The following is a 27,919-nucleotide window of genomic DNA, read 5'->3' on the forward strand; positions in this document are numbered from 1 at the left end:
AGGAAGGAACTGCGGATTTGCTGGTTTACACCGAAGATAGACTCAGTGCCGGAGTAATTCAGAGGGACCGGCAACATCTCTGGATCAAGGAATGGGTGACGTTTGAGAAGGGTCTCGACCCGAAACGTCACCCATTCCTTCTATCCCGCTGAGTTACTCCAGTATTTTATGTCCATCTGCGGGGAAAAGACATTTGGTAACTGACCCCTGAAGCTAATGCGAGGCATGGACCAAGTATTCGGAAACATCTTCTGCAGATGCTGCTTGACCCGCTGTTTTGCAGCAGATTGTTCTTTGCATGACAGCATCAACATTCTCTTATGTCTCTGTGTAGACGAATCCCCCATCTGATTCCCACAGCAGGATCTTGGAGACCCTGCGTCCATGGCCATGGCCCGAACAAATAGCTTAGGACAGAATATGGGGGAAGCTTGGGTTGCAGGAGATAGGGTGAGGCTGGCAGGAGTAGAGAACTCTGGATAACAAGACCCACTGAGTTACTCCAGTATTTTGGTATAAGCCAGCGTCTGCAGTTCCTTTTTATTACAGAGATAGAGAAACTGGTCCAAATGTGCATCAAGTGAAAAAGAGGAACTAAGGAGAGAATACTGAAGACCAAACTGGACGTCTAAGTTTGGAGACACAAGAGATGGATGAGGTCAATTAATACTTATCCTCTCGTTCTTACAATTGAGAAAGACATGAAGACGAATGAAATCAGGGAAGTTAATGTGGATAGCTTGGGGACAGTCTGCATCACAGAAGGTGCTTGACATGTTAAAACAATTGAAGGTAAATAAACCTTCAGGGTCTGATCAGATATATCCAAGAACACTAGTAAGCTAGAGAAGAAATTGCAGGAGCCCTGGATGAGATGTATGCATCGTTGTTAGTCACGGTGGAGGTGCTGGAAGACTGGAGGGTTCTCTGCAATTTCTTGCTGTCTTGGATGAAGCTGTTTCCAAACCATGCTGTGATGCATCCTGATAAATGCTTTCTACGGCGCATCGGTAGAGGTTGGTGAGCATTGTTGGGGACATGCCGAACTTCCTAAGCCTTCAAAGTAAGTAGAGGTGGCTTTCTTGGCCATTATTTTGATATGACTAGTCCAGAACAAGTTGCAGGTGATATAGACTCCTAGGAACTTGAAACTTTCAACCACCTCTACTTCAGTGCCATCAATGTATACCTGGGAGTGTGTATCGCTTCACTTCCTGAAGTCAATCACTATCTCCTTTGTCTTACTAACATTGAGAGTGCTGACTCCAAGTTCCGCAAGTTTGGTGATGAGCTTGGATGGGATAATGATATTAAAAGCAGAGCTATAATATCTGAATAGAAACCTGACAATCTGAATAGAAACCTGTCTCTATTACCCGGGTGTTCCTGGGATTAGTGTAGGGCCAGAGAGATGGCATCAGCCATAGACCTATTGTGGCAATGGGCGAACTGCAGTGGGTCAAGGCTGCTTGGTAGACTGGATTTAATGTGTTCCATAAACAGCCTCTCAAAGCACTTCATCATGGTGGATGTCAAGGCTGAAGGGGGGGGGGGGGGGGGGGGGGCTGAGAGAAACCAGTCTTGGTTCACTAGGTAGCTGTGATAAGGACCAGTATTTGGGTTGTGTCAAGTGAGATGAGGAGAGCCACCAGAACAAGAGGAAACAGTGCTCTTGAATTGAGAGATTCTGTCCGCCTTTGAACTACTCTGTTGTGTCTGCTACTGCTTTGTGGCTTCTAATGTGAACTCACCTCCTCCCACACTGATTTCCTGTCCATCTCTCTCGATTGTTTCACTTCACAGAAGCAGCGGGATAGGAAGGGCGATGAGACTGAGGGAAGTCTCCCTGTGTCCTCTCTCAAGTTGCTCCACTGCACCAATCCCATCCTCGTGTGAGTCTATGAATTTGACAACTTTCCTGAAGAGAGAGGGTGTCTATCGGGACAGATCAAGTGTCCACTTCACACTGGTTGCTGAGAAAAAGATGGATGTTTGGTGCCTGCTCATCTGCTTCTGGCTGTCTCTCCCCGGCTCAATCCGTGAGTTTCATTCTGAGCGAGTCATTTTGTTTCATTTCCCCCTCTCTAGGTGGATTTCTTTCTTTTTTCGAGAACTAAACTCTTCAAGCGCGACGGGGAAGGAGGATTTAAAAGAGGAGCAGACTTTGCTATATTAGTTCAGGGGTCCACCAAGGGAGCATACCATGGAAGGCTCTTTGAACGAACCCATGTGGGCATTTCTTTGTAGTAGACCTTTCCGGGATCTTCCACATAGATTTAAAATTGGCATCCCAATAGTCAGCATGAGATAGAGAAGGAGAGATGCAGACAAATTATAGAATTATGACAGAAAGTTGTAGGAACAATCTGATTGCAGTTATACAGCACAGAAATGGACCCTTCGGCCCAACTTGTCCATGCTGGTCATGCTTCAGTTCATTAAAACTGATCTAGTCCCATTTGTCTGGATTGGCCCATGTCCCTGTAAACCTTTCCAACCATGTACCTGTCTAAATGTTTTGTTAATAATCTCCAGTACACCTTCCTCTGCAGCTTCTTCTGGCAGCTTGTACCACATATACACCACTCTCCACAAGAAGAAATTGCTCGTCAGGTGTCTTAAATCTTTCTCTTCTCATCTTAAACCTATGCCCCCTGTTCTGGACTCCTCTATCCTAAGGAAAAAACTGTGAACATTCACCTAATTTGTGCCTCTAATGATTTTGTATACTTCTGTAAGGCCATCCTGCAAATCTCTTACACTCCAGGGTAAAAGGTCCCAGCCCACCAACCTCCCATAACTCAAACCATCACGTCCTGGAAACATTCTAATGCATCTTTTCTTCACCCTTCACAGCTTAATGACATCCTTCCTACCACAGGGCAACGAGAACTGAACATACTACCCTAAATGTGGCATTGGCAGCTGTAATATGATGTCTCAACTCCTCTATTCAATAAGCAACCTGTCTCCCATGTTGTCACTTTCAAGGGAACTGCGTATATGTCTTCCAAGTTCTGCCTGCTCTGCAACAAACTCCAGGGCCCCACACTTCCTGTGTAAATCCTGCCGCTCATTTGATTTAACAAAATGCATCACCGACAATTGTCCAAGTTAAATTCAATCTCAGGAGATAAGGAGATCGAGTGCCCCCGTAAAGAAAGTCAAGGAGTAAGTGACAGCTACAGAGAATTGAAAGCAGGCGAGGAGTATAGCAAATATAGCGGATATTTAAAATAGAAATCGGTGAAGTGGCGGAGGGGGGAGTAAAGAAATGTCATGAGATATTATTGGTGGACAAGCTTCATACCACCCATCTCTTTCCATTTACCCCATTTTCTCGTAATGCTCAACTTCCCCAATGCAATTACCCTTCTCCGATCTGAATCCCATGGCCCGCATGGCCTGCTCCTGTTTGCATTGACTCTCCTAGCTCCTCCTCCTCCACTAGTCATAGAGCTCTTCTGCTGACTGCCTCTCTTGCTTCCTTAGCTGGGACTGAGGCTCTCCCTCCCACTGTGAATGGAGTACGGGGGCATTCGGTCTCCCTATCTCCTGAGATTGCAGGTGGACTGGACATTGGCAAGATTGAGTGGAGGAAAACATCTCTCAGAAGCAAAATTACAGAGTTCTCAAAGGGGAATATTGCATACTTCGGAACTGAGGAATACGGGCAACGGATCACTTTGCATCCCAAGAGTTTAACTCTGGAAATCCGTGATCTACGGAGAGAGGACGCTGGTGATTATGAGGTGACAGTTATTTTACGTTCAGGGACTGAAATTCAGTCAAGAATCCGACTGGAGGTGTACGGTGAGTGCGACTGTTGTGGAGGGGTTTGAGTTTCATTGGCTCCTGAAACAGCGTTGGTTAATGGGTGGGGCAGATCCTGTGCCTTCCTCTGTTTACTGAACCCCACTGACTGTCAGAGTCCAGAGATGGCGGTCACAGAGGTTAGGCAGTGCAAGGTTGGGGGGCACACCAACCACATTTCCAGAGATCGGGCCAGGGGCTGCGAAGTCAAATCATCAATGGGGATCTCATGGCTCTGAGGCTGGAGAAGCTAAGCACATGGGGAGGATAGAACAGAGGATAGGCCGATGGGATGGGACGAAGTGGGAAGTGCTGCTGTGGATGGGCCAAATAATCTGTATCTGGCTCCCAGTGAAATAGGTTCCACTGTATCCCCATGTCAAAGACTTGACCTGTCATGGTCAGGGATCCCAGTTGTTCTGTCTATTTCCCAAAGCTCTGCTTGCTAAATCCCCAGACTGTGGCTTGAGCTCAGCAAAGTGTTTATTCCTCAGCCTTCATGCTGTGCTGTGCTGAGCGGTATCCTGTGTGTTCATTCGACAGAATATAGTGTCCCATTGAGGCAGTACACATTCCCAAGTTCACACTTGGAATTAGGAAGCTGAGTGTGATGGTGGAGGATGATTTTGGTGATGGACACAAAGTGCTGGAGTAACACAGCGGGTCAGGCAGCATCTATGGAGAAAAAGGTTGAGTAACGTCTCGTGTTGGGACCCTTCCTCAGACTGAGATGTGGGTGTGGGGGAATAAAACCAGGCCTCTCCTCAGGGCAGAGCGTTCTGCATTGGTGAAGGGGAGGACGGATGGGGGAGAGGGCAGGGGAAATCTTGGTAAAACGTGACAGTGAGCACTGGATAGGCTGGATTATCCTTGGAATAGTGAAGGATGAGTGCAAAGCGTTCAAAATTATGAGACATTTCTGGTAGATAGTGGGAAAACTTGCCTGTGGAGAAGATTGGGTGGAGATTTAGATGGGATCTGAGAAAGCACTGTTAAGGTGGTTGGAATCTGTAACTCCATGCATGTGGATACTGGAGGCAGAGACTCGCACAATATTTGAGAACCATCTGGTCAAGTATTTGAATCGTCAAGGCTTAGATAGATGTTGACTAAGTCCAGGTCATTGGGGTTAGTATAGATAGCTAGCCATGACAAGAAACGACATAATGGGTTGAGGGGCCTGTTTCTGTGCTGTGTGATCCGATGAACAGAAATGTGCCTGTTGCTTCTAATGTAGTCTAACCCAGGATGGTCTAACCCAGGGATCCAGACTCATGGTAGTTCAGTGACGTGCTGGAGGATATAAAACCTATTGTTTGAGCACCGTGCACCACTTTTCTCAAATCTATCTGAGCCCCAATGAGAAACTTGCCCAGTGAACTGGCAAGGCTTGGAGATGAAAGTCATTGCCTGGCTCGGGTACAGGTTCAGGCTAATCTAATTGTTTACCTACCCAGACATAAACTAGTTGGTGACCTTTATGTTGTACTGATTGGTCATTTTAGCCCTAACTTTTAACTTTGCTAAAAGTTGAGTCCCATGGGGACCCAAGTGGGGGATTGGCGACCTGGGCTGGAGAATTGCACGGAGCTTTGGCGTGTAACAGACCTTTAAGCCAGTTCATGAACTCACCAGCATCCCCCACACTTTTGCAGTCTGGACGAGGCAGTGTTCTGCATGTTTATGGAGTTTGAGAGGTTGTGTAGGAAAATAACTGCAGATGCTGGTACAAATCGAAGGTATCACAAAATGCTGGAGCAACTCAGCAGGTCAGGCAGCTTCTAGGAGGGAAGGAACGGGTCTGAGTTTGAGAGGTTGCTGATCCTGATAAAATATTTGAAGGAGCTGATCTTCAGGTTTTAGTTGTACTCAAGCACCATACCTCTGTTCTCTGGGTGCACAGTGCGGAGGGAGGTGGATTAGTCAGGTATTCCATTTCTGGGCCGGGCCAAAGAGGCAATTCACGGGTCCAGTGGAGTGGAGTTGAGAATACTGTCCAAGTGACTGGTTGCCCCTCTACTGGGTTTTATCTGTGCCCATATTCCCCCGGAGAGGGATCACCTTCATCAGAGCGCATTTGGAAAACCTTCTGAGAATGAAGTGTGCCATAGGGGCTCAAGTACTTCCAAGGTAATTATGATCGTGTTATGATATGATGTTTGTTGCTTGAAAACCTTCTGAATTGTGGTAAATGTAATGTACTCGTGGAATCATGAAAAATGGTTTTGAAAAGGAAAAAGTAAAAGGTTGTCTCATCAAGGTTTGAGCCCAATTTGGTGAGAAATTAAATTCATCAGTTTGTTATCTCCGGATCCTAGTGATTTGTTTGCTTTCAGCTACCTTGTTCATCTACGTCTTTCAGTGAAGGTGAATTTGTAGCTCTAGATCTCTGAATTAATTTCCTGATTGCACATCCATTCTGTGAGATGATTAATGTCTCTGTGGAGGGAGCTGGTTGTAACCCAACATCTGCATTGTGCCAGACTCACTCTAAGACACTGCACACAATCCCTGTCTTGTTTGGTGCCTATCACAGTCATAGGGCTGTTGTCTTTGGGCCAGATTCGAGGAAGGTCCAAGCTGCAGCACACTCAGGTGAATAAAGGACACTGGGACCACTCGCAGAAGTGAAAAGATACCTGAACATGGGAGAATTCCCAAGATATTCATCCAAGACTGTTGGTGATGGGAATTGGGGATCCTTGGGTCTACAAGGATCTCCTTTACTCATGTTTCATTTCTCTGTCCCAACCTCAGAGCCCGTGTCAGGAACACACATTGTGGTTCAGAACATCACCGGAAACTGCACCCTGACCTGCTCCGTGACCTCCGGTGACCCCACCAGCTTCAGGTGGTGGAGGGAAGGAGAACCTCTGGGAAATGACAGCACCCATCACCTCCGGGGACATGGAGAGACAGTAGAGGTCCATCACGCAGCAGATTTCGGGGATGTTGTGTACAGGTGTGAGGCCAGGAACCCGGGCAGTGAGGGCACGGCAGAGATCCGGCTGAAGGACGTCTGTAAACAAACAATATCTGGTGAGTGTCAATGGGAAATTGGATTTGGAGAGGGCAGGGAATGTTTAATGGGACAGTGGCCTTGGGGGTTCATGCTGTGTCTAACCCATGCCCTTGGATTGTGTGATCAGACAGTGTGTCACAGGTACTTGATTCAGTCTGTCGTGGAGTGAGGAGCCCGAGGTGTCACTGAATTTGCTGGCCAATCCCCAGGGCCATTTTTACGACATCATTCTCTCTTTCACCAGGGGAGAGCAATTGTCTCTGTGGATGTCGGCTGAGGGCCATAATTGCTGCAGTCCTGCTCCTATGTCTCCTCTCAGTCGTGGTTGCCATCCACATCATCAGTGAGTCCTGGTTTTACGTGGTTCCAGTGAAAGACTGCTTTTCTGATGGGTATCGTTAGTAGTGAGGGGGAGATTGGGGCAAGTGGTATATATAACCCTGTCCCGAGTCTCTGTACTCTGCATTCCCTCGCTTCTCATCTCGCAGTATCAGAGGTCCATAGTGTCAAGAATCAATCGAGACCAGCATTACCCGGACTGGGTAATAGACTGATAGTGGGGTAGAGACTGGGATAATGGGATGTTGACAGGATATAGCAACCGCGGGGATTGAGGGACAACGTGACCAAAGGGAGAGAGGGACGCAGTGACTGGGACTGAAGAAAAGTGGGGTACAGAGATGAGGTTCTAGAACCCAGGAGAGAGGGATCTTGAGTCCGTTGGACATTATAGAGATTTGAAGAGAGGAGGAGTGACAAAGATTTCTTCCAGATGAGCCGAGTGACAGCACTGAGTTACCCTCAGCAGTGAGTGAGTCTTGGCCACAGTGACTGATGAATTTATGCTTTGGATATCTCGCAGGGTGCACTGACCTCTCTCCCCTCTGTTTCACCACAGGCTCCCACCCTGTCACCGGAACTAGAGGCAGGCTTCACAAGGCTGAATGACTCCCCTTGTATCTGTTCTTCTCCCCGTGCCATGGGCCCCGAGGTTGGGGCAGAGAGAAGAAAGATGAATAAAGGAGATCCTTATGGACACCTCGATACCCAACAACCTGTCTCCAACAGTGACGAGTGAATGTTAGGCCGATCCCAGCTCATTTCCACCTACCAGTTTAACTCTTCCATCCTCCTTCAGTTCAGTCAGTTGAAGGAAGTCCACATATGTGTTGTGCCCCCATCGCGAACACTACCCACACTCTTCCACAAACTCTCCACCGTGTGTCCTGCTTGAGGATCTGTATCCAGGGAATTCTCCCCAGTTCCATGTGTTTTATCATCCTGTTATTGGCCCCAGTGTCTCTTATACCCCTGAGCGTGACCCAGCCCAGAACGACCCTGAACCTGCCAGCAGCAGCAGCCCTGGGGCTGTGATGGGCACAGACCCAGACTGGGATAATGTTCATGAGTTCATAGTTCGTAAGTGTTAGGAGCAGAATTAGGCCATTAAGCCCATCATCTACTCCGCCATTCAATCATGACTGATCTATCTTTCCCTCTGAAACCCATTGTCCTGCCTTCTCCCCATAACCCCATGACACCCGTACTAATCAAGAATCTATCAATCTGTGACAGCCTCTTCAGACAGCCTCTTCAGACTTCTGTGGCAATGAATTCCACAGATTCATCACCCTAAGACGAAATAAATTTCTCCTCATCTCTTTCCCAAAGGTATGTCCTTTTATTCTGAGGCAATTACCTCTGGTCCTAGATTCATCCACGAGTGGATACATCATCTCACCACATCCTCTCTATCTGGGCCTTTCACTATTAGGTAAGTTTCAATGAGGTCCCCTCTCACCCTTCTAAACTCCAGCAAATAGAGGCCCATTTCCGACAAACACTCATCATATGTTAATTCAATCATTCCTGGTATCATTCTCGTAAACCTCCTCTGGACCCTCTCCAACGCCAGCACATACTTCCTGAGATATGGGGCCCAAAACTGCTCACAATACTCCAAATGTGGAGCAGTGTTCCAGAGTGAATCCAGGCACCGTGCAGATCCTGGGTCATACAACCTCTCCCCAACAGAGATTGAATCAGCTCACAGGTTGGGGGTGCAGTCAGGAAGTTCATTCCAGTCTGGTGTGAGGTTATATGCAGTTCCTGATATTGACAGCAAGAGCACAATCCCCTTGCTCCTATATTCTTTTCTCCATCTGATAAGGAATATCCCTTGTGCCTGTTTAATCCCCTAATTATTTGTCCTTGCTCTCTGAGTGAAGGTGTTGATACCTTGAGTATTTTTCTTTACACCGTGATTTAACCTGTTTTTGCTTAATTATTTTGGTTTAGTAAAGTTGGACTGACTCCATTTCAGAACCTTTAATCTTAGTTTTGCTCTTTTCTGTAACAAAATCAAATTGAATCGTGATCACTTTACAAAAATGCTACCCCCCACCCTACCAACAAATATTCTTTGCATCTCCCAACACCTCCACCAGGTGGTGCCACCCACATTGGCTGCTTCGCCAACAGTCTGTCTGTCCTTTCTTCTGGTTTTGCTATTTTCAGTCTGTTAAAAGTATGTTTTAATGTTCCTTGGTTTGATTTATCTGGGGGGTAAGAGATTGAAAGAGATTTTTTCAATTTCTTACCTTGACGAAGATGTGATTTTACTCCGTATCGTATCTCCGTCCCCACTGCGGCCTAACATCGAGGAGTTAGCGGCCTTTCCTGGAGACCGGTCCGGCGCTTCATGCCACAGGCGTAACGCGGGCACATGGAGCTTGCGATCCTTTGCAACTGTGGAGAGCTCCAACCGCGGGGCCTGTGGACTTTAACATCGTGAAGCCCGTGGTCTCTGTTTAGAAGAGGCCGACTCGGGAGCTCCCTGCCTCGGAGAGAGTTTCAATCATCCCGACGCGAGAGCTTCAGACAGTCGACAGTGGCGACTGCAGATGGTTCAACAGCTCCGACTGCAGTTGAACATAGAGGAAGATGATTGAACTTTACCTTCCATCACAGTGAGGAATGTGGAATCCGCTGTGGTGGATGTTTATGTTAAATTTTATTTTATGTGGCTGTGTGTCTTGTTGGTTTTTACTTAGTATGGCTGTATGGCAACTGAAATTTCACTGTACCTTAATTGGTACATGTGACAATAAATTGATCTTGAAATCTTGAAATCCTGAAATCTTCATTTTCTAAAACCAAATCTAATATTGCACCTGCTCCTGTTGGACTTCTGACATTCTGGCCAGAAAAGATTTCCTGAATTTTCTTTCAGAATTGTTTTGCATCGATATATTTTTAACTGAGTGTATCCCAGTTAATTAAAAGATAATAATAAATACTCGCTTTTACGGACCTCTTTATAATGGATTTCAGTTGTAGCGGACTGACCTGTAGACCACTACCAGGGTGGGCTGCCGATATCACCCCGACATCACAACCACCGCTGCCGCCATCACCACCCACGCAAGACCCAGAGAGGGACTGAAAGACACAAGTCAGTGTACAGATATCCCTCTGAGAGAAGGATTGTAAGACACCAGTCAGTGTACAGATATCCCTCTGAGCGAGAGGGACTGCGATACTCCATTCAGTGTACAGTTATCCCCCCCTAAGAGAGAGCGACTAAGATATATTATAGTCATCAGGATTATAGAGACATACAATCCAGAAACAGGCCTTCTTAATGCTGACTTGCCCAGAATGATGAAGACTCGCATTCCAAAAGCTCTCTTCACCATCCTGCAAACTGTGGTGCTACTTTGTACCCCTCGGTTCCTCCTTCTACAGTGACTCCTATGGCCCTCCTGTTCACTGTGAATGTCCTCCAGTGCTTGATGTCACAAATGCAAAACCTTGCACTTACCGGAATTAAATTCCATTTGCCATTTTGCAGTCTACCTACCCAGCTGATCAAGATCAACAGTTGTTGATAACTTCTTCAATGTCTATGATGCGGCTACTGTATTTTAGTATCATCTGAAAACTTACTAACTGTGCCGTGAACATTTTCATCCAAATCATTGCTATAGGTGATATATACCAATGGACCCATCATCGACCCTTATGCCACACCGCTAGTCATGGGGTGCATCCCATGCATGTAGACGTGCTGATGATCATTAATTAACCCATCTTTCCAAATAAATATATGTCTTATCCCTCCGAATCCCCTCCAGTAACTTAAATGTTAGGCTTACTATATACTTCCTGGCATTTTCTTAATGAAAGGCACAACATCAACCACCGTCCAATCTTCTGGTACCTCTCCCATGATGATGATTCATGTATTTCAGCCAGGGCTCCCATAAATTCTTCTCTCACTTCCTGCAGTGTTCTTGGGTAAACCTGATCAGGCCATGGAACTTTATATACTTTCATATGTTTTAGCATGTTCAGCACCTCCTCTACTGTAAGCGGACTATCCCCAAGACATCTCCATTAACCTTTCCAAGCAACCTAGTCTTTATGTCTTTCTCCATGGTAAAAACAGAGGAGAAGTATTCATGGAGCACCTTTCCCATCTCCTGTGGCTCCTGAGACAGACATGAGTCAGTGTACAGATACAAATGCTTCTCCTCACCGCATTGCAAATGCCTGACATGGACAGCCCATTAGTGAGACCGCCGGGGTGGATGAGGATGAATTTGCTGGCTACTGCAGGGCTGCTGACATCTTCTGCCAAGTGGGCACAGGACATCCTCACACTCCCTCTCCCTCCACCCACCCCTGAGCCTCTGCATTCATGGGCTGGGTTGATCCAACCAGAGCTGGGAGCGTTAAGCAGACTCACCCACTCACTCACTGAGTCAGTGACGACAACTTGTGGCCATTCACCCCATGCCTTCTCACCCTCCCATCACAGCTGTTTCTCTGGTTCTCTCCCTTACACCATTGGTGATCATTTCCAACCTACACAGAGTTCTGAGGAAAGGAATCTGTGGAAACCTGGGGAATCATGTAGATGCCCCTGGAGAGAGGGAGTGAGGGACACCCGACAGTGTACAGATATCACCTTGAGAGAGAGGGACGAGACACATCAGTCAGTGCACAGATATCCCCCTGAGTGAAAGGGTCGGAGTGTGCACAAATATCATCCAAAGAGAGAGAGGGACTGAGAGACACTAGTCTTACATCTTGGGGCTTATGTTGTCGACCTCCCCATGGTGAGCCCTGTCAACTGACCTCAGTCAGGTGAACGACAACAAACAGAGACAGCAGAAGCAGAAGCAGCTTCATAACTTCTGCTGCCTCAAACGCAAGAAGAAGTCTTGCATCCTTTTAGGTGGTTGTGATAATGTGCAACAATTGGGCTGTGTTAGAATAGGGACGAGAGATGGGAAGAGCAACTAGACCAAGGAGAAGCTCATTGGGCCCCTGAAGTGGGACCTCAGGACTGTGGTTGTGCTGCCTGTCCTACCTCCAGCTATTATGCTGCACTTTGCTTCTGCTTTGTGGCTTCCTGTATGACCCTGCCTCCTCCCACACTGGCTTCCTGTCCATCTCTCGATTGTCTGCTTACTTGCATGGAACGAGCAAAGTAATAAGGGCATTGAGTCTGAGAGAAGCCTCCCTCTGTCCTCTCTCCCATTGAACCCTATCCCTTCCTCCTCGTGTCTGTCGGGACAGATCAGGTGTGCCCCTCACATTGGTTCCTCGATACTGATGGATATCAGGTGCCTGCTCTGCTGCGTCTGGCTGTCTCTCCCCATCTCAATCCGTGAGTTTATTCTGAACTAGTTATTGTGTTTCACTTCCCCCTCTCTGGGGACTGCTTTGCTTTTGCAGAATGGAAACTCGAATCTGCCAGTCAAGTCAAGCCGGGTTTATTGTCATAAGTACGGGGAGGTACGGTACGTGATTGGAAAGATTGGTGTGGGAGAATTGGGTTTCACTTCATGAGACACTGGCATCAGTATTGGGGAAGGAGGGAGCTGTTGCCATGGGATGGAATCCACGTGAACTGTGCTGGGGCCACGGTCCTGTGGAACTGTATAAACAGGGCTGTGGATACGGCTTGAAACTGAACCATGGGGGAGTGGGTTCAACAAATTTGAAATGTATAGATGAAGTTGCCCAAGAGAGGCCACTCAGAAGAAGTCTAGAGGAAGTAACAGAACAGAAAGTTTACAAAGGGATGAGTCTCAGGTCAGGCAAAATGGGGAGCAATGTGAGAATAGGGGTGGTGACTACAGAACTAAAGGTGTTATGTTGTAGTTCGTGACCTATTAGCAGAATAGTCAGACAACCAAAATTGTTTAACCTCTTTATTCTACTCACCCAGGTGGGAGAGAGCCTAGATACCGAAGCGTTCTCGGAAACACTCAGGAAGCTAGTGTAGCGCCTCTCCCCAAAAGCTTACATTTACACAGCTTTTATACCCTAAATACATGTGCCAGTATTTTTCCATCACTGCCTTATACGGCAAATTTTACAATACCCTATAAATCTTCATGTGTCTTTCGAGACCTCCGTGTCCGTCGTGTCCATCGTGACCTATGTGACCTCTTCTTTCTTGGGAGCAAAGGGCAGTCCATATGGCAAGATGTTCTTCTTAACACTTGAAAGCTTTGAGGCCAGTTGCTGATATCAGAGGATACGATCATGCTGACAACAGGATGCCCCAGGAATAACCCGAGCTGGAGCTTTTACACTCCTGCAATAAAACCCACATTGCTGCATTCGTAATGTTAGCCCTTACATTCCCCTCTTTGATTAGTCTATAATCACAGTCTTTTAAAGTGGTCGATTGACAAATATTTGGCATATACATGGACCGAAGCAATAACAGATTAACAGAATCACAACAATTAACACAATGATACTGCCATAATGGAGAATCGGCCCCCACAAATATCCTCAACCAAACCAATCCACCCTGAAGCATTAATTTGATCTTGGGCTAAATCTGCCCCTATTTTCCTGGTCAAGTCAAGTCAATTTTATTTGTATAGCACATTTAAAAACAACCCACATTGACCAAAGTGCTGTACATCAGTTCAGGTACTAAGAACGAACATACAATAGAACACAAACATAACAGCACATACATAAACAGTTCACAGCACCCCCTCAGAGGGCTCAAACGCTATACGCTCTTTCTATAACCTCCTTCACATGCCCTGCGATATTGGTGATATTAGAGGATACATCTGGTACAAATGTACAACATTCTTGCCCTATCATGGCACAGGTACCCCCTTTCTCGGCTAGCAGGAAATCTACGGCCATACGATTCTGGAGAGCGACAAGACGCAGGGCCATCATTTCAGTTGTTAACTGGCCTATTTGTTCCTGAGTCTCGTACAGCCCATGAGCAATACAATTTGCTAATTGTTCCAGGGCACTAGCTAAGTTTCTAATTTCAGTTCCCGCCCGAGCGGTTCCCCATCTCGGAAATATTATCCACAAAAACCTCTCAACTCCTGATACAGTTCGTTTAGAGCACCACTCTGGATGCTGTAGAGGATGATTTATAATTCGTAAATGTGGGATTACAAAAGCTAGATAACAGCACCCTGTCCAGATCTCATAAGATCCCTGATCATACCGGGGCGAAAGTCCTGGTAACCAGACATATGCTCAGCTCCCACATATTAAGTAAATCCCATTAAGAGGTCTTGGGGGACCTGCAGTACTGATATGGGTGCATGTGCTGAATCCCACAGACAGACCAACTTCATTTGGTCTAAATCCCATTCTACAGAAACAAGTTGTATTTATTGGTGTTTCTGGAGAGTCATGAGGAGAATTAACTTGTATCCGGGGCCAATTCTCCTGTGTTTGATTAAGATAGGGTCTCAAGGACCACCCATTAAAACATTGACATCCACAGTCATCTGATTGGTTATCATAATCCGTACACCAATTATTGGAGCCAGGGCTCTGTGAGTGATTCAAAAAGAACCGGGCAGACCTGGTGTTCTAAAGCACCAGCTCACCCTCCGAGCAAATGGTTATCACTCTCAATACTAGGCAGTAAATAAGTCAATAGTAAAGCGTGCACGGAATAGGAGTAAGGAAAGGTGTTATCCATAAAATAATTCACCCTGAAGTTGCTATGCCTGATTAAAAGCGTTGTCAACTTGTAACATGAATTAAAAATATCTGGACTGAAAGACAAAAACAAAATTCCCGTGTAACCTCCATTTTTTCCAAAGTACAATGCCAATTTATTTTTTAGTGTGCCATTTGCTCGATCCACTATACCTGCAGCCTGTGGATGGTGTACGCAGTGGAACTGCTGGTGGATATTTAACTGTTTGCACATTTCCTCATTAACTTTGGCTGTAAAATAGGGTCCATTGTCCAAAGTGCTCAATGTACACAGTAGTCCAAACCTCGGCACTATTTCTTTCATCATACAGTGGGTGTAATTCGAATTTAACTCCGTTTGATTCTGCATTACCCTTTCCAGTTATTTTTCTACCTCTTCATTCTGTCTCCAAGTCATTACATCAGATAACCATCCTGAAAATTGCATTTCTTGTAATCCTTTATCCCAAGCATTTCGTAGTTTTATTCCTTTTCCCATCAATCCTCCTACTGTCTGCATCTTATTTTGTAGGGTCTCTATATCGAAGGAATTTAACGTTCCTATTCCAGTTCCAACCCCTCCATTGTAATTTCAGCAACGTTACATTCAATCTGCTTCCTGGATTCATATTCTATCCTGACGGTCAAATTTAACACATTCGGGGATCTAACCATTGGGGTACAAGTTGTATACATTCGCCTTAAATGTCCTACATTGGATTTTTCCTGTGTAGTCTCTCGTACTGACCAAATTATTACTAGGGGGTGCCTTCCTTCTATCAGGGTAGCATTGGTACACGCCAGCCAATCATCTTTCTTCAGAATGTAAGTGCTGCTACTTGTCCCCCAGCCGTTCCACCCCTTTCTGCTCCATTCCCTTAACGCAGTTTGATTACTCAACCATGCGGTTCCATCTCCTCTTTCATAAGTCATGCTTACATTCCATTTAGTGGTCAAATTGACCTTCCCTTGGTTATGTGTAATAACCATTAGTTGTCCTTTTGCTGTATACCCTCCGCACCCCTCAGGGCATTGTACTTCATACTTCCCTACTATGCATGCTGTGTTGGCTGGACATGTAAAGCTCTCCTGCGTTCTACTGCAAGAGTCCCTTCTCCAGTCTATTCTTCCCCTCATCTCTTCTCGTAGGGACGGCTGATGTAACCCTCGAGTTCGTCTAGACTGACCCTGATATGGCTGCTGCTTGTTACATGGAAAACTAAATTCATCTGTCAGGCATTGGAAATTAAACTGGCACAAAGCTTGTCCGCAGGGTACAACCCAATAGGCTTGGTCTCTCAATTGTTTAGCTCTGGTCTTATTAAACCATCCTGAGCAGGGTCCTATTCTTTCTGCCTTCCAGGGTATTGTGCCATTGCCTCCTCTGCATATCATCTGATCGTCTCTACATAAATGTCATGGAGTAAATACAGATTGACCACAATCCCATATAGATCTTGAGTGCACTTCCCCTAATAGCAGAAGTAACAATAGCAAAATGAACATTATTTTACAATGCTAAGCATTATATAGTTTGAGATTTTAGACTGGATGTCAAAGTCCTATTGAGACCTTCGGCGTCAATCCATCGGCTAAACACATCAACAATAACTAAGCAATACGTATAACTATGTACAAGTGGCAATTCAATAAAATTAATTTGTAAACCCCAATTTATTTTGAGGTGATACCATGTAGCATTTATTACATCCAACATTCCCCTCCTACCAGCATAGGTAAGAGAGTGCACATAATGCAATAAAACAGGTAAAAGCGCATTAGGGACACAAACTTTGCCAGAGGCAGTTACCCAAAGCGAGTCAGATTCGCGAGGGGAACACCCATCCTGGCTCCACTGGTGTCTCTCAGCCTTGGGGGCGTCCCCCTGAAGCTGGCAGAATTCCGAAACACTGGGCATAGCGGTAGTTGCAGAAAACTGCTGTTGTTCACCTGAAGAAACTAAAATGGTAGGGGTCAGGGCCTCTGTGCGTGCCAATGTGTCAGCCAATGCATTCCCGAAAGAAATGGGATCCTTGGCAGATGTATGCGAATTACATTTAATGACAGCCAAGGTTTTCGGGAGTGTTAAACTCGCTAGTAGATTTCGGACAAACAGGGCATTTTTAATAGGAGTGCCTGCTGCAGTCAAAAAGCCCCTGTGCTGCCACAGGTTACCAAAATCATGTGTAACCCCAAAAGCATACCGTGAGTCGGTGTAAATATTAGCACATTGGTCAACGTAAAGGTGGCAGGCCTGCGTGAGGGCAAATAATTCAACCTGCTGGACAGAATGAGGTGTACTGAAAAAGGCGAGGGTAGGCAGTATCTTCAATCTCTAGCGCCGATCGTGCGGATTCTTGTTCGTGGCGCAACTTAACCCTTTCACCAACGGTTGTCTGGGACCAATCCATATTTCCTGATGCTGCCTCATAATCGGGGGGGTAGTCCCGAATATCCTGGTGGGAGGGTAGAACCGGGACTGGCACCACTGCAGCCGGTGGCTCTGCCTGTGGGGCTGTGGGGATCGGACATGTCCAGGGTTCCTCGTCACCCTCGGACTCCTGATTACCTAATAAAGCTGTTATAGACTCCAGTGGTTCGGATTCTGACTTTTGTTGTTGGGCGGGATATATCCCTTTGGTACCGGTTTTAAATTCATCTTGAGCTCGGGTAGCACGGTCAAGACTTAGATCATACACCTTACATTCCGCTTGCAAAATATCGCATGTTTTCGGTATTCCCAACCTATCACACTGATATCCCTCTACTACTTGCATTTTCCCTCCAACTTCGCTCCCTCGACTCCTGTTGGCGCTTCTGCACCCCCTCTTTCCATTCTTTAATCCTCTTTTTCCATTTCTTCACCGCTTCCACATTAATTGTTCCGCCGCTCTTATATCCATAGCCTGTCCCATTCCTGGCCTGACAACCAATCACTATATCACGTTATGAAAATACTCTTAAATTTACGCAGACCACAGACTCATGCGATAAAGACTCTTACCTCAATATCCAAAAAACACATGTGTTGTACCGGGGCACCGCCATCATTCTTATCCAATGTCCGTCTCACATGTCTGACATCCAATTATCCGAAATTATGTTACCAATAAATATTATCAAACGATCAATTTACCCAGACCAAAACAATGTCAACAAGAGTGACCGCCCCATACCTTCCAAATCTGTAAGCTTATCCTTATCCTTGTCCTTATCCTTATCGGTTCGTCTGTGAATCTCAGTTGAACACGAAATCAACCCCAAATGAGGGACTTCAGTGTCTGAAAGACGTCAACGTCCGGGGTCTCGAACAACGGTCAAGAAGTGCACTCTGTCCCCTTTGGACGTGTTTCAGCCACCGCTGCCGCTTAGTCGTTCGTGGTTGACGGTGCCAAAGAGATCCTGCCGACTACGTCAAATGTTGTAGTTCGTGACCAGTTAATTATGGGCCTAACATCAGTAGGAGAATTATTGGAAAAAATTGAGACATGATTAATCACTTTGAAAGTCCGGGATTATTCAAAGATTGTCAGCTTGGTTTTATTTGTGGACAATCCACTGTGATCTGTTAGGAAGAGGCGACTACATGTATTAATTAAGACGGTGGGGATTCATATAATCCACCTGCATACCTATAACACCTTTGACATTGAAGACTGGACTAAAAGGTAAAGATCTAGAGGACCCAGAGCAAGTTGACAACATCCACTCGATGATAGGAAGCAGAATGATGGTGGAAGGTTGCTTCAGTGATCGACAGATTATGACCAGCGATGTCCCATTGAGATCAATGCTGTGACCCATAAAGTCTATAGATACATTAGTAACTTGGATGTAAATGTAGGAGGTGTGATTAATAAGTTCACAGATAACATTGGCTATTTTGTTGACATAAAGGACAAGTCACACACTACAGTATGACATCGATGAGCTATTAAAATGGACGGAGCAATGACAGATGGAATGTATTACTGATAACGATGAAGCGATGCATTGTGAGAGGATTAATAAGGGTAGGGCAAACACCGTGAATGGTAGGGCTCTGGGGAGTATAGGGAACAGTCTGTCAGTTTGAAGAAGGGTCTCGACCCATTCCTTCTATCGAGAGAGGCTGCCTGTCCCGCTGAGTTACTCCAAGCATTTTGTGTCTATCTTATTGGGAAACATCTTCTGAGTTCACACCTTCCTTCCTCTCCCCTCTAATCCTTTCCCAGTTCCAGTAAATTTCTGGCCTTGTACTCTGCATCTGTTATGCGAAATGGTCCATCCCATTTACTCTGTCCAGGTCCCTCATCACTTCATACCGTCTCGATCGTCCCCCTCAGCAACCTCTGTCCCACGGAAAACAACCACAGCCTCTCCGATTTTTCCTCACAGCGACAGTTCCAGTCCCAGCGACGTCCTGGTAAATCTCCCTGCACTCTCTCCAGTGTGACCCGTCTCTCCCGGGTGGTGGTGACCAAAACTGTCCGCAGGGTTAGGCTGGGGTCTAACTAGTGTTGGGCACAGTTACAGCACAACCCTCACTTGATCTTAAACCCTGAGCCTCGGCTAAAGGAAAGCAGCCCGTCTGCCTATTGGCCTGTACCTCCATCTTCAGGGGTCTCTGTACAATGCAAGTTCCCGCTTCAAGCTCCTTCTGCTCTCCACACCGCCCACCCCCTCCCTTTTACCCTGTATTTCTTCGGCACGTGCACCCTTCTCATGACTGCGTCCCATTTGCTGTGTCTGTGCCCCCTGACCCGTCCATCTATATCTGGCTGTAACTTTCTTCCTCAGCCCCGGGTGTAGAGAGTCTTCACTCTGTTCACAGTGGCCTCACTGTGTGATGTAGGAACTGTGGGCCGGTCTCTCACAGAGCCGGGAGCCAGACGATGGGCCGCATGGCCTGCTCCTGTGCTCTGTGATTCTCCCAGCACCGATTCCTCCTCCAGTCACTGAGCTCTCCTGCTGACTGCCTCTCTTGTCTCCTCAGCTGGGACTGGGGCCGCCGCTGGCACCGTGACCGGAGCTCGGGGACACTCGGTCTCCTTACCTGCTGGGATCACAGTCGCACCGGACGATGACAGCGTTGTGTGGACGCGGACATCATCACCCAAAACTATCATAGCGAAGTACTCGAATGGGAACATTAAATACTATGACAGCAATTACACGGGACGGGTCACTCTTCACCGCGGGAACTTCAGTCTGGAAATCCATGATCTACGGAGAGAGGACGCTGGTGATTACGAGGTGGATGTTGTTACACGTACAGGATCTGAAACTCTGGCGATAGTCCGACTGGAGGTGTACGGTGAGTGAGACTGCCGCAGAGGCCCCAGGTTTCACCGGTTCCTGACCCCCCCCCCCCCTAATTAATGGGCGAGGGCAGATCCTGTGCGTTCCCCAGTTTACTGAATCCCACTGACTGCCATCGATCTCCCATGCGGTCTGCTCTACAGCAAGTGTTCTGTATTGTCTGTACTGTTTTTGTGTGACTAACCTTATCGTGTCCAACCAACAATTGTGCAGGGGCTCAGCCCCGCGAGTGTGACTGCAATCTCATCCACTCCTGTCCCCGACACCATTCATGATGTTAACCTGCTGGAGTGGTTTGGAAAGTATGTGCATCCTGATATGGCGAGTCTGGAGGCTCCTTCTTTGTTGAAGAAGTTTATTGCAACAGCAATATTCGATCACAAAGTTTACTTAACGAGATTACAGACAACCATTAAAACTAACTGTTCACTTCGAAGAAGTCTTACAACTGACTCTTTTCGGCGCCAAAACCGCACGTGACGACGCTGTCCAATCAGTGGTCTCACTCCCTGGACCAATCCTTACGGTCGCACCCACACGTGACCTTGCTAGAAAATCTGAGGGTTCGACACCTAGGACCACTTTCTATGGTCGCTACATGACCCCCCCCCCAGAACCCGAGGTACGGAACCTAGCAGGGAGCCGGATTTCGCGACCAGAACGAGTAAGGAGAGGGGCAGCCGGAACCACAGGAGCGGGGGGTCCTGGACCGGGTGGAACTGCAGGAGTGGGGGGTCCCGGGCCGGGTGGAACTTCAGGAGGACGGCCCCGCCGAAGCGGTTGTCCGATCACGACAGGGCTGTCCGGATCCAAGTGCGCAGGTTTAAGCCGGGACACCGAGACGAGCTCACTCCTGCCGCCCACGTCTAAGGTGAAGGTGGCCGTCCCTTTACGCAAAGCCCGGAACGGCCCTTCATAGACCCTCTGCAACGGGGAACGATAGGCATCCCTACGCAGAAATACAAACTCACAGTCCTTCAAGGCAGGCGGTTCATGCACCATGAGACACCCATGACGCGAAGTCGGAACCGGAGCCAGGGAACCCACGCGTGCCCGGAGAGCTGCTAAAACCGACGGAAATGGAGGCAGCTGACCAGAGGACTCCGGAAGCAAATCTCCGGGTACTCGAAGTGGCGAGCCATATACTAGTTCTGCGGACGAACCACCGAGATCCTGCTTAGGAGCGGTCTGGATGCCCAAAAGGACCCAGGGAAGTTGGTCTACCCAGTCCGGGTCCTCCAGCCTCGCACTGAGGGCCGCCTTGAGTTGTCTGTGGAACCTTTCCACAAGCCCATTAGCCTGAGGGTGGTACGCCGTGGTGTGTTGCAACCGGGAGCCGTACAGCTCTGCTAGCGTGGCCCAGACGCTAGAGGTGAACTGTGGCCCCCTCTCGGTGGTAATAACAGACAGAACCCCGAAACGGGCCACCCAATGGAGGGCCAGGGCCCTGGCACAAGAAGGCGGTGGAGGTATCAGACAATCGGAAAGCCTCCGGCCACCGGGTGAACCGATCCACTACCGTGAGCAGATGGGTGTAGCCCCGGGAGGAAGGCAAATGTCCGACTAAATCCACGTGAATATGGAAAAAACGGAATGCTGGGACCGCAAACTCTTGTACCGGGGGATGGACATGGCCTTGGACTTTAGCGGTCTGGCAGGGAACGCAGGAACGAGCCCAAGCAGCTACATGCCACACAAACCGAACAGCTACTAAGGCAGAGGTGGAGCGAATGGACGGGTGCGCCAGCCCGTGAATGGCATTAAACACCCGGCGCGGAAGGGAGGGCGGCACCACCGGCCTGGGATGGGGAAGGGAAACATCACACCAGACTTTTGTGCCTGCCGGCCCGCAGGCCACCTGAGCCAATGTCAACCCTGAAGTAGCAGACTGGTATGCCGAGGCGTTTTCCGCCAGGAGCTGTGCCTCCGCAAGCTCCTGGGGATCCACCTCGCAGTCTACCGCTGAAATGGGGGAACCAGCAGGCCGAGACAGCAACGGCATTAAGCTTACCAGCGACATGACGGACATCGATGGTAAACTCAGAGATGGCAGTCAGGTGCCGCTGCTGGCGGGCCGACCATGGGTCGGACAATTTGGATAAAGCAAAGGTTAACGGTTTATGGTCCGTAAAGGCCACAAACGGGCGGCCTTCTAGGAAATACCTAAAATGACGGACAGCTAAGTAGAGAGCCAGAAGCTCTCGGTCGAAGGCGCTATATTTCAGATCAGCCGAACTCAGCTGACGGCTGAAAAACGCCAAGGGCCACCAAAGGCCACCGACCTGCTGTTCCAAAACCCCTCCCACCGCCACGTCAGACGCATCAACCGTCAGGGCCGTGGGGGCGGAGGCGCTCGGGTGGACCAGCATGGTGGCGTCTGCAAAGCCGCCTTAGCTGCTGCAAAGGCCGACTCCGTGGCCGAGGACCATACCAACTCTGCAGGTTTACCCGCGAGGCACTGGAAGAGCAGGCGCATGACCCGCGCTGCTGCTGGAACGAACCTATGGTAGAAGTTCACCATGCCCACGAACTCTTGCAGACCCTTCACTGTGGTGGGCCGCGGTAATGCACGGATATCCTCCACCTTCTCGGGCAAAGGGGTGGCGCCGGCAGGGGTGATTCTGTGCCCTAAGAAATCGAGAGAAGGGAGGCCAAATTGACACGGAGGGTTGGATGATGAGCCCGTGATCTTGGAGCCTGCTGGAATACAGTCCGCAAGTGGGCCAGGTGTTCCTGCTCCGAGGGGCTGGCGACCAGGATATCATCTAAATAAATGAACACAAAAGGCAAATCCCGACCAACACGGTCCATGAGTCGCTGGAAGGCCTGTGCCGTGTTCTTTAAACCGAAAGGCATGCGCAACCATTCGAACAACCCGAATGGAGTGATCGTGGCAGTTTTTGGTATGTCCTCCGGACGCACCGGGATCTGGTGGTAGCCCCGCACCAAATCGATCTTGGAGAACACCACGGCACCTTCCAGTCCAGACGAGAAGTCCTGGAGGTGTGGTATGGGGTAGCGGTCAGCCGTGGTGACGGCATTGAGGCGCCGGTAATTACCGCATGGTCTCCACCCCCCAGATGCTTTGGAGACCATAAGCAACGGCGAGGCCCACGGGCTGTCGGACTGACGGACAATGCCCATTTCTTCCATCTTCCAGAATTCTGCCAGCGCCACCACCAGCTTGTCGGGCGGTAACCTCCGGGCCCGAGCGAAAACAGGGGGGCCCTCGGTGCGGATGTGGTGGACCACGCCGTGCCTGGCCGAAGGGGCGTCGAAGCGTTGAATGAGCAGCTCTGGAAACTCCGCCAGGACCTCAGCATACGGGTCGGGGGCAGCGACGACGGCCTGGACAGTCGGGCTGGGCGGGGTGGCGGCCGGCGGAGCGGCCGGCTCATCGCTGCTGGCGTAGGATCGAAGGTCGTTACCACGGATATTGGGGACTAGTGAAAAGGCCCAGAGGAAATCTTCGCCTAGGATCGCCTGGCTGACTTCTGCGATAATGAATGGCCATTCATACGTGCGGATGCCTAAAGCCAGGGACATTGTCCGCGTACCATACGTGCGGATGGGGCTGCCGTTAACCGCGATGAGGGTAGGACCTATCTTACCCGCTCTGGTCTCGAGGGCGGTCGGCGGTACGATACTGACTATGGCTCCCGTGTCAACCAAAAACTCTGTGTCCGTGAATTGATCTCAGACGTAGAGGCGTCGGTTCTGGCCAATCGCAACCGCCTCTATGTACGATCGGCCGAGGCATTTCCCGAGAAGGTACAAGGTGAGCGGCAGTTGCGGGATTCTCCACCCCATCGTAGATGGTAATAGCACCAGCCGCGCTTGTGCGGATCCTTTTGGCGGGCTTTTGGCGAAATGGCAGGAGACGCGGCGCCATCTTGGTGCTGCTGTGGCGTGGCCGCTGATGCCGAGACCTTGTTGATCGAACTGCTTCGTTTCGATTTGGACGCCATGAGCACATCGGCTTTTTCTGCATATGTCATGGGGTCCTTAAAAGAACAATCCGTGAGCATGAGTTTGACATCTTCGGGAAGCTTCTCTCGGAATGCCTGCTCGAACATGAGGCAATCCGTGTGTTCACCTGCCAGCGCTAACATTTCGGCCATGAGGACGGACGGCAGTCGATCTCCGAGATCCGGTAGGTGAATAAGCCTCTTAGCTCGGTCATGCCTACTGAATCCGAAGGTTCGTAACAACAGTGTCTTCATGGCCTCGTACTTGTCTTCTGCGGGAGGGTTGACGATGAACCGCATCACCCGTGCGGTCGTCTCCGGCGGTAGAGCGCTGACGAGGTAGTAGTACTTTGTCGCATCTGCTGAGATGTTTCTTAAGTGAAACTGGGCTCCGGTATGGACAAACCAAGATTGTGGTTGATGTGCCCAAAACGACGGAAGGTGAACGCTGACCGCGCTTAGCTCCGGTGTGCCGGGCATAGAAGCCAAAAACGAGGCGTCTTGTTCACTCATGGTAGGTGATCGGCTGGATCACGTCGGGGTCACCAATATGGCGAGTCTGGAGGCTCGTTCTTTGTTGAAGAAGTTTATTGCAACAGCAATATTCAATCACAAAGTTTACTTAACGAGATTACAGACAACCATTAAAACTAACTGTTCACTTCGAAGAAGTCTTACAACTGACTCTTTTCGGCGCCAAAACGGCACGTGACGACGCTGTCCAATCAGTGGTCTCACTCCCTGGACCAATCCTTGCGGTCGCACCCACACGTGACCTTGCTGGCTAATCTGAGGGTTCGACACCTAGGACCACTCTCTATGGTCGCTACACTGACATAAATAAATAGAGATAGTTGTGTCCCTTCATCCTTTTATCATGTATCTGTACACTGTGAATGGCTCAAATAATTGTGATCACGTCTTGTCTTTCGCTCAGTCTTTTTGATTTATTTTTTATATCAAAAAATACTTTATTCAAGTAATAAATATTTACAAAACACCTTCTTTTTTAACAAACCCATCCGACATTTCCGGAGGTTACACATTCGATACAGGCATTCACTTCCAAATTTACAGACGTTTACACGTATCCCTTATTTGGAGGAGCGTCTCCACCATACCATGCCCCCCCCCCGCTCAGTCCCCCTTAACCAACCTGATCTCCGGGTGGCTGAGTACTTCAACTCCCCCTCCCACTCCCAGTCTGACCTTTCTGTCATGGGCCTCCTCCAGTGCCATAGTGAGGCCCACCGGAAATTGGAGGAACAGCACCTCATATTTCGCCTGGGCAGCTTGCAGCCCAGCGGTATGAACATTGACTTCTCCAACTTTAGATAGTTTCTCTGTCCCTCTCTTCCCCTCCCCCTTCCCAGATCTCCCACAGTCTTCCTGTCTCCACCTATATCCTTCCTTTGTCCCGCCCCCCTGACATCAGTCTGAAGAAGGGTCTCGACCCGAAACGTCACCCATTCCTTCTCTCCTGAGATGCTGCCTGACCCGCTGAGTTACACCAGCATTTTGTGAATAAAAGCTTTTGACTATCTCGGTACACGTGACAATAAACTAAACTAAACTAAACAAAACTTTCACTTTTGTTTACTGTCACTGGATTAATTTTCTTTACGCACTGTGCCCTCCTGATCTGTGAACTGCTTGAGTCTCTGTGCGGAGAGGGTGTGTGATCCAGGATCTGCACGGTGCCGGATTCACTCTGGAACATCGCACCCTATCCCAGACTGGGTCTGTGCCCCAGGTGACCAGGTTCAGGGCCGGTCTGGGCTGGGTCACACTCAGATGTAGAACGGACACCGAGTCCACTCACATGAGTGACAAAAGACAAGGAACTGGATAGAATTCCCGGGATACAGAGCCATAAACGACGGATTTAAATGTAACATCTCCAAATTTGCGGATGACACAAAGCTGGGTGGCAGGGTTAGCTGCGAGGAGGATGCTATGAGGCTGCAGGGTAACTTGAATAGGTTGTGTGAGTGCGCAGATGCATGGCAGATGCAGTAGAAGTGCATAAATGAGTGGTTATCCACTTTGGTGGCAAGAACACGGGCAGATTATTATCTGAATGGTGTCAGATTAGGAAAAGGGGAGGTGCAACAAAACTAGGGTGTTATTATACATCAGTCACTGAAAGTAACACGCAGGTACAGCAGGCACTGCAGAAAGCAAATAGCATGTTGGCCTTCACAGCGTGAGGAGGTCCAACTGCAGTTGTACAGGACCCTGGTGAGACCACACCTGGAGCATTGTGTGCAATTTTTGTCTCCTAATTTGAGGAAGGATATTCTTGCTTTTGAGGAAGTGCAGTGTAAATTCACCAGGTTAATTCCCAGGATAGCGGGACTGATATATGATGAAAGAATGGATTGACTGAGCTTATATTCACTGGAATTTAGAAGGATGAGAGGGGATGTTATAGAAACATATAATATTCAAGGGATTGGACAGGCGAGGTGCAGAAAAAAATGTTCCCGATATTGGGGGAATCCAGAACCAGGGGTTACAATGAATGAATAAGGGGTAGGCCATTTAGGACTGGGATGAGGAAAACCTTTTGCACCCAGAGAGTTGTGAATCTGTGGAATTCTCTGCCAGTCCTTTCTTCTACTTCGACTCACCTTTTTTCTCTATGTCCCAACCTCAGAGCCCGTGGCAGGAACACATATTCAGGCTCAGAACATCACCGGGATCTGCAACTTCACCCTGATCTGCTCCGTGACCTCCGGCGACCCCACCAGCTTCAGGTGGTGGAGGGGAGAAGAAGCTCTGGGAAACGACAGCACCCATCACCTCCGGGGACACGGAGAGACGGTAGAGGTTCATCACACGGCAGAGGTCGGCGACGTTGTGTACAAATGTGAAGCCAGGAACCCGGCCAGTGAGGGCACGGCAGAGATACGGCTGATGGATGTCTGTAAACAGACCACACCTGGTGAGTGGCTGAGGGGGAATCAGGTTTGAAGAATGTGGTGGTTTAACTGTTCATTGAGATAGTGCAGAGGAAGCTTCACGCTGTATCTATCCACGCTTTTTTTCAATATACAAATACTTTATTCCAAAACAAAATCAAGCATACAAAGTATTAACGCGATCAAATCAAAAGCTGTCTATATTGGCAGTTTACAAACAAAACAGTTATCAAATTAAAATTCCGCCAACTTTGTCAATAATACATTCGACCTCCCGTGGCGACCAGTGTTCACGGAAGGCTTCCAGCGTTCCCGTGGACACGCGTGTTCTCTCTCCAGGGACATGCGAGCACGGACACATCCATGCTGTGTCTGTGTGTGTGTGTGTGAATGGTCAGCGTTGTCACATTTATTTGATGTCAGTCTGCGGTGGGGGTGAGGGCCCTAAGTTCTTGCTGAGTTTGTGAACAAGGCCCCGTGCAGTCTCTCTGATGAGTGATCCCCTCTCTTTCACCAGGGCTGAGAAGCTGTCTCTGTGGATGTTGGCTGAGGGCCACGGTCGCAGCCGTCCTGCTTCTGATTCTCCTCTCAGTCACTGTCGCCACCCACATCATCAGTGAGTACTCTCTCTATGTGTTTCCAGTGAAAATGTAGAAACAAAGAACTGTAGACACTGGTTAATTCAGAAAAGGACACAAAGTGCTAGAGTAGCTCAGTAGTTCAGGTAGCATCTCTGGCGATCATGGATAGGTGATGTTTCAGTTCAAGACCCTTGATTGTGGGGGGGGGGGGAAGATAGGTGGAAACGGGGAGAGGCAGGACAAAGCATGGCAGGTAACAGATTGACATAGGTGGGAGAGAGGGGATGTTCATAGCCAGATGGTGAAAACAAAGGCCAG

General features: G+C 48.4%; 2 protein-coding genes across 2 annotated transcripts; both read left to right on the forward strand.

Moving 5' to 3' along the window:
• The first annotated feature begins 1,808 nt into the window (after window positions 1-1,808).
• LOC144605301 (SLAM family member 5-like) lies at window positions 1,809-9,909 on the forward strand. Its single transcript, XM_078420416.1, has 5 exons — window positions 1,809-2,039; window positions 3,493-3,813; window positions 6,571-6,852; window positions 7,080-7,178; window positions 7,734-9,909. Exons 1-5 carry the CDS (start codon window positions 1,826-1,828, stop codon window positions 7,781-7,783), a joined length of 966 nt encoding a protein of 321 aa, XP_078276542.1. The 5' UTR covers window positions 1,809-1,825; the 3' UTR covers window positions 7,784-9,909.
• Window positions 9,910-12,438: 2,529 nt separating this feature from the next.
• On the forward strand, window positions 12,439-27,072 carry LOC144605570 (SLAM family member 5-like). The gene is made up of 3 exons (XM_078420985.1): window positions 12,439-12,512; window positions 19,803-20,123; window positions 26,756-27,072. Exons 1-3 carry the CDS (start codon window positions 12,458-12,460, stop codon window positions 27,070-27,072), a joined length of 693 nt encoding a protein of 230 aa, XP_078277111.1. The 5' UTR covers window positions 12,439-12,457.
• Window positions 27,073-27,919: the final 847 nt, after the last annotated feature.

Source organism: Rhinoraja longicauda, chromosome 24, assembly GCF_053455715.1.
Source record: "Rhinoraja longicauda isolate Sanriku21f chromosome 24, sRhiLon1.1, whole genome shotgun sequence".
Lineage (NCBI taxonomy): Eukaryota > Metazoa > Chordata > Chondrichthyes > Rajiformes > Arhynchobatidae > Rhinoraja > Rhinoraja longicauda.

What these genes read in the sequence shown, in the direction of transcription:
- LOC144605301 (XM_078420416.1), top strand. Translation starts at nt 1,826, where the DNA reads ATGAGACTGAGGGAAGTCTCCCTGTGTCCTCTCTCAAGTTGCTCCACT. An exon ending in GTCTCTCCCCGGCTCAATCC is followed by an intron (nt 2,040 to 3,492) that starts GTGAGTTTCATT and finishes TTGCTTCCTTAG; the next exon opens with CTGGGACTGAGGCTCTCCCT. An exon ending in CTGTAAACAAACAATATCTG is followed by an intron (nt 6,853 to 7,079) that starts GTGAGTGTCAAT and finishes CTCTTTCACCAG; the next exon opens with GGGAGAGCAATTGTCTCTGT.
- LOC144605570 (XM_078420985.1), top strand. Translation starts at nt 12,458, where the DNA reads ATGGATATCAGGTGCCTGCTCTGCTGCGTCTGGCTGTCTCTCCCCATC. An exon ending in GTCTCTCCCCATCTCAATCC is followed by an intron (nt 12,513 to 19,802) that starts GTGAGTTTATTC and finishes TTGTCTCCTCAG; the next exon opens with CTGGGACTGGGGCCGCCGCT. An exon ending in AGTCCGACTGGAGGTGTACG is followed by an intron (nt 20,124 to 26,755) that starts GTGAGTGAGACT and finishes TCCCAACCTCAG; the next exon opens with AGCCCGTGGCAGGAACACAT.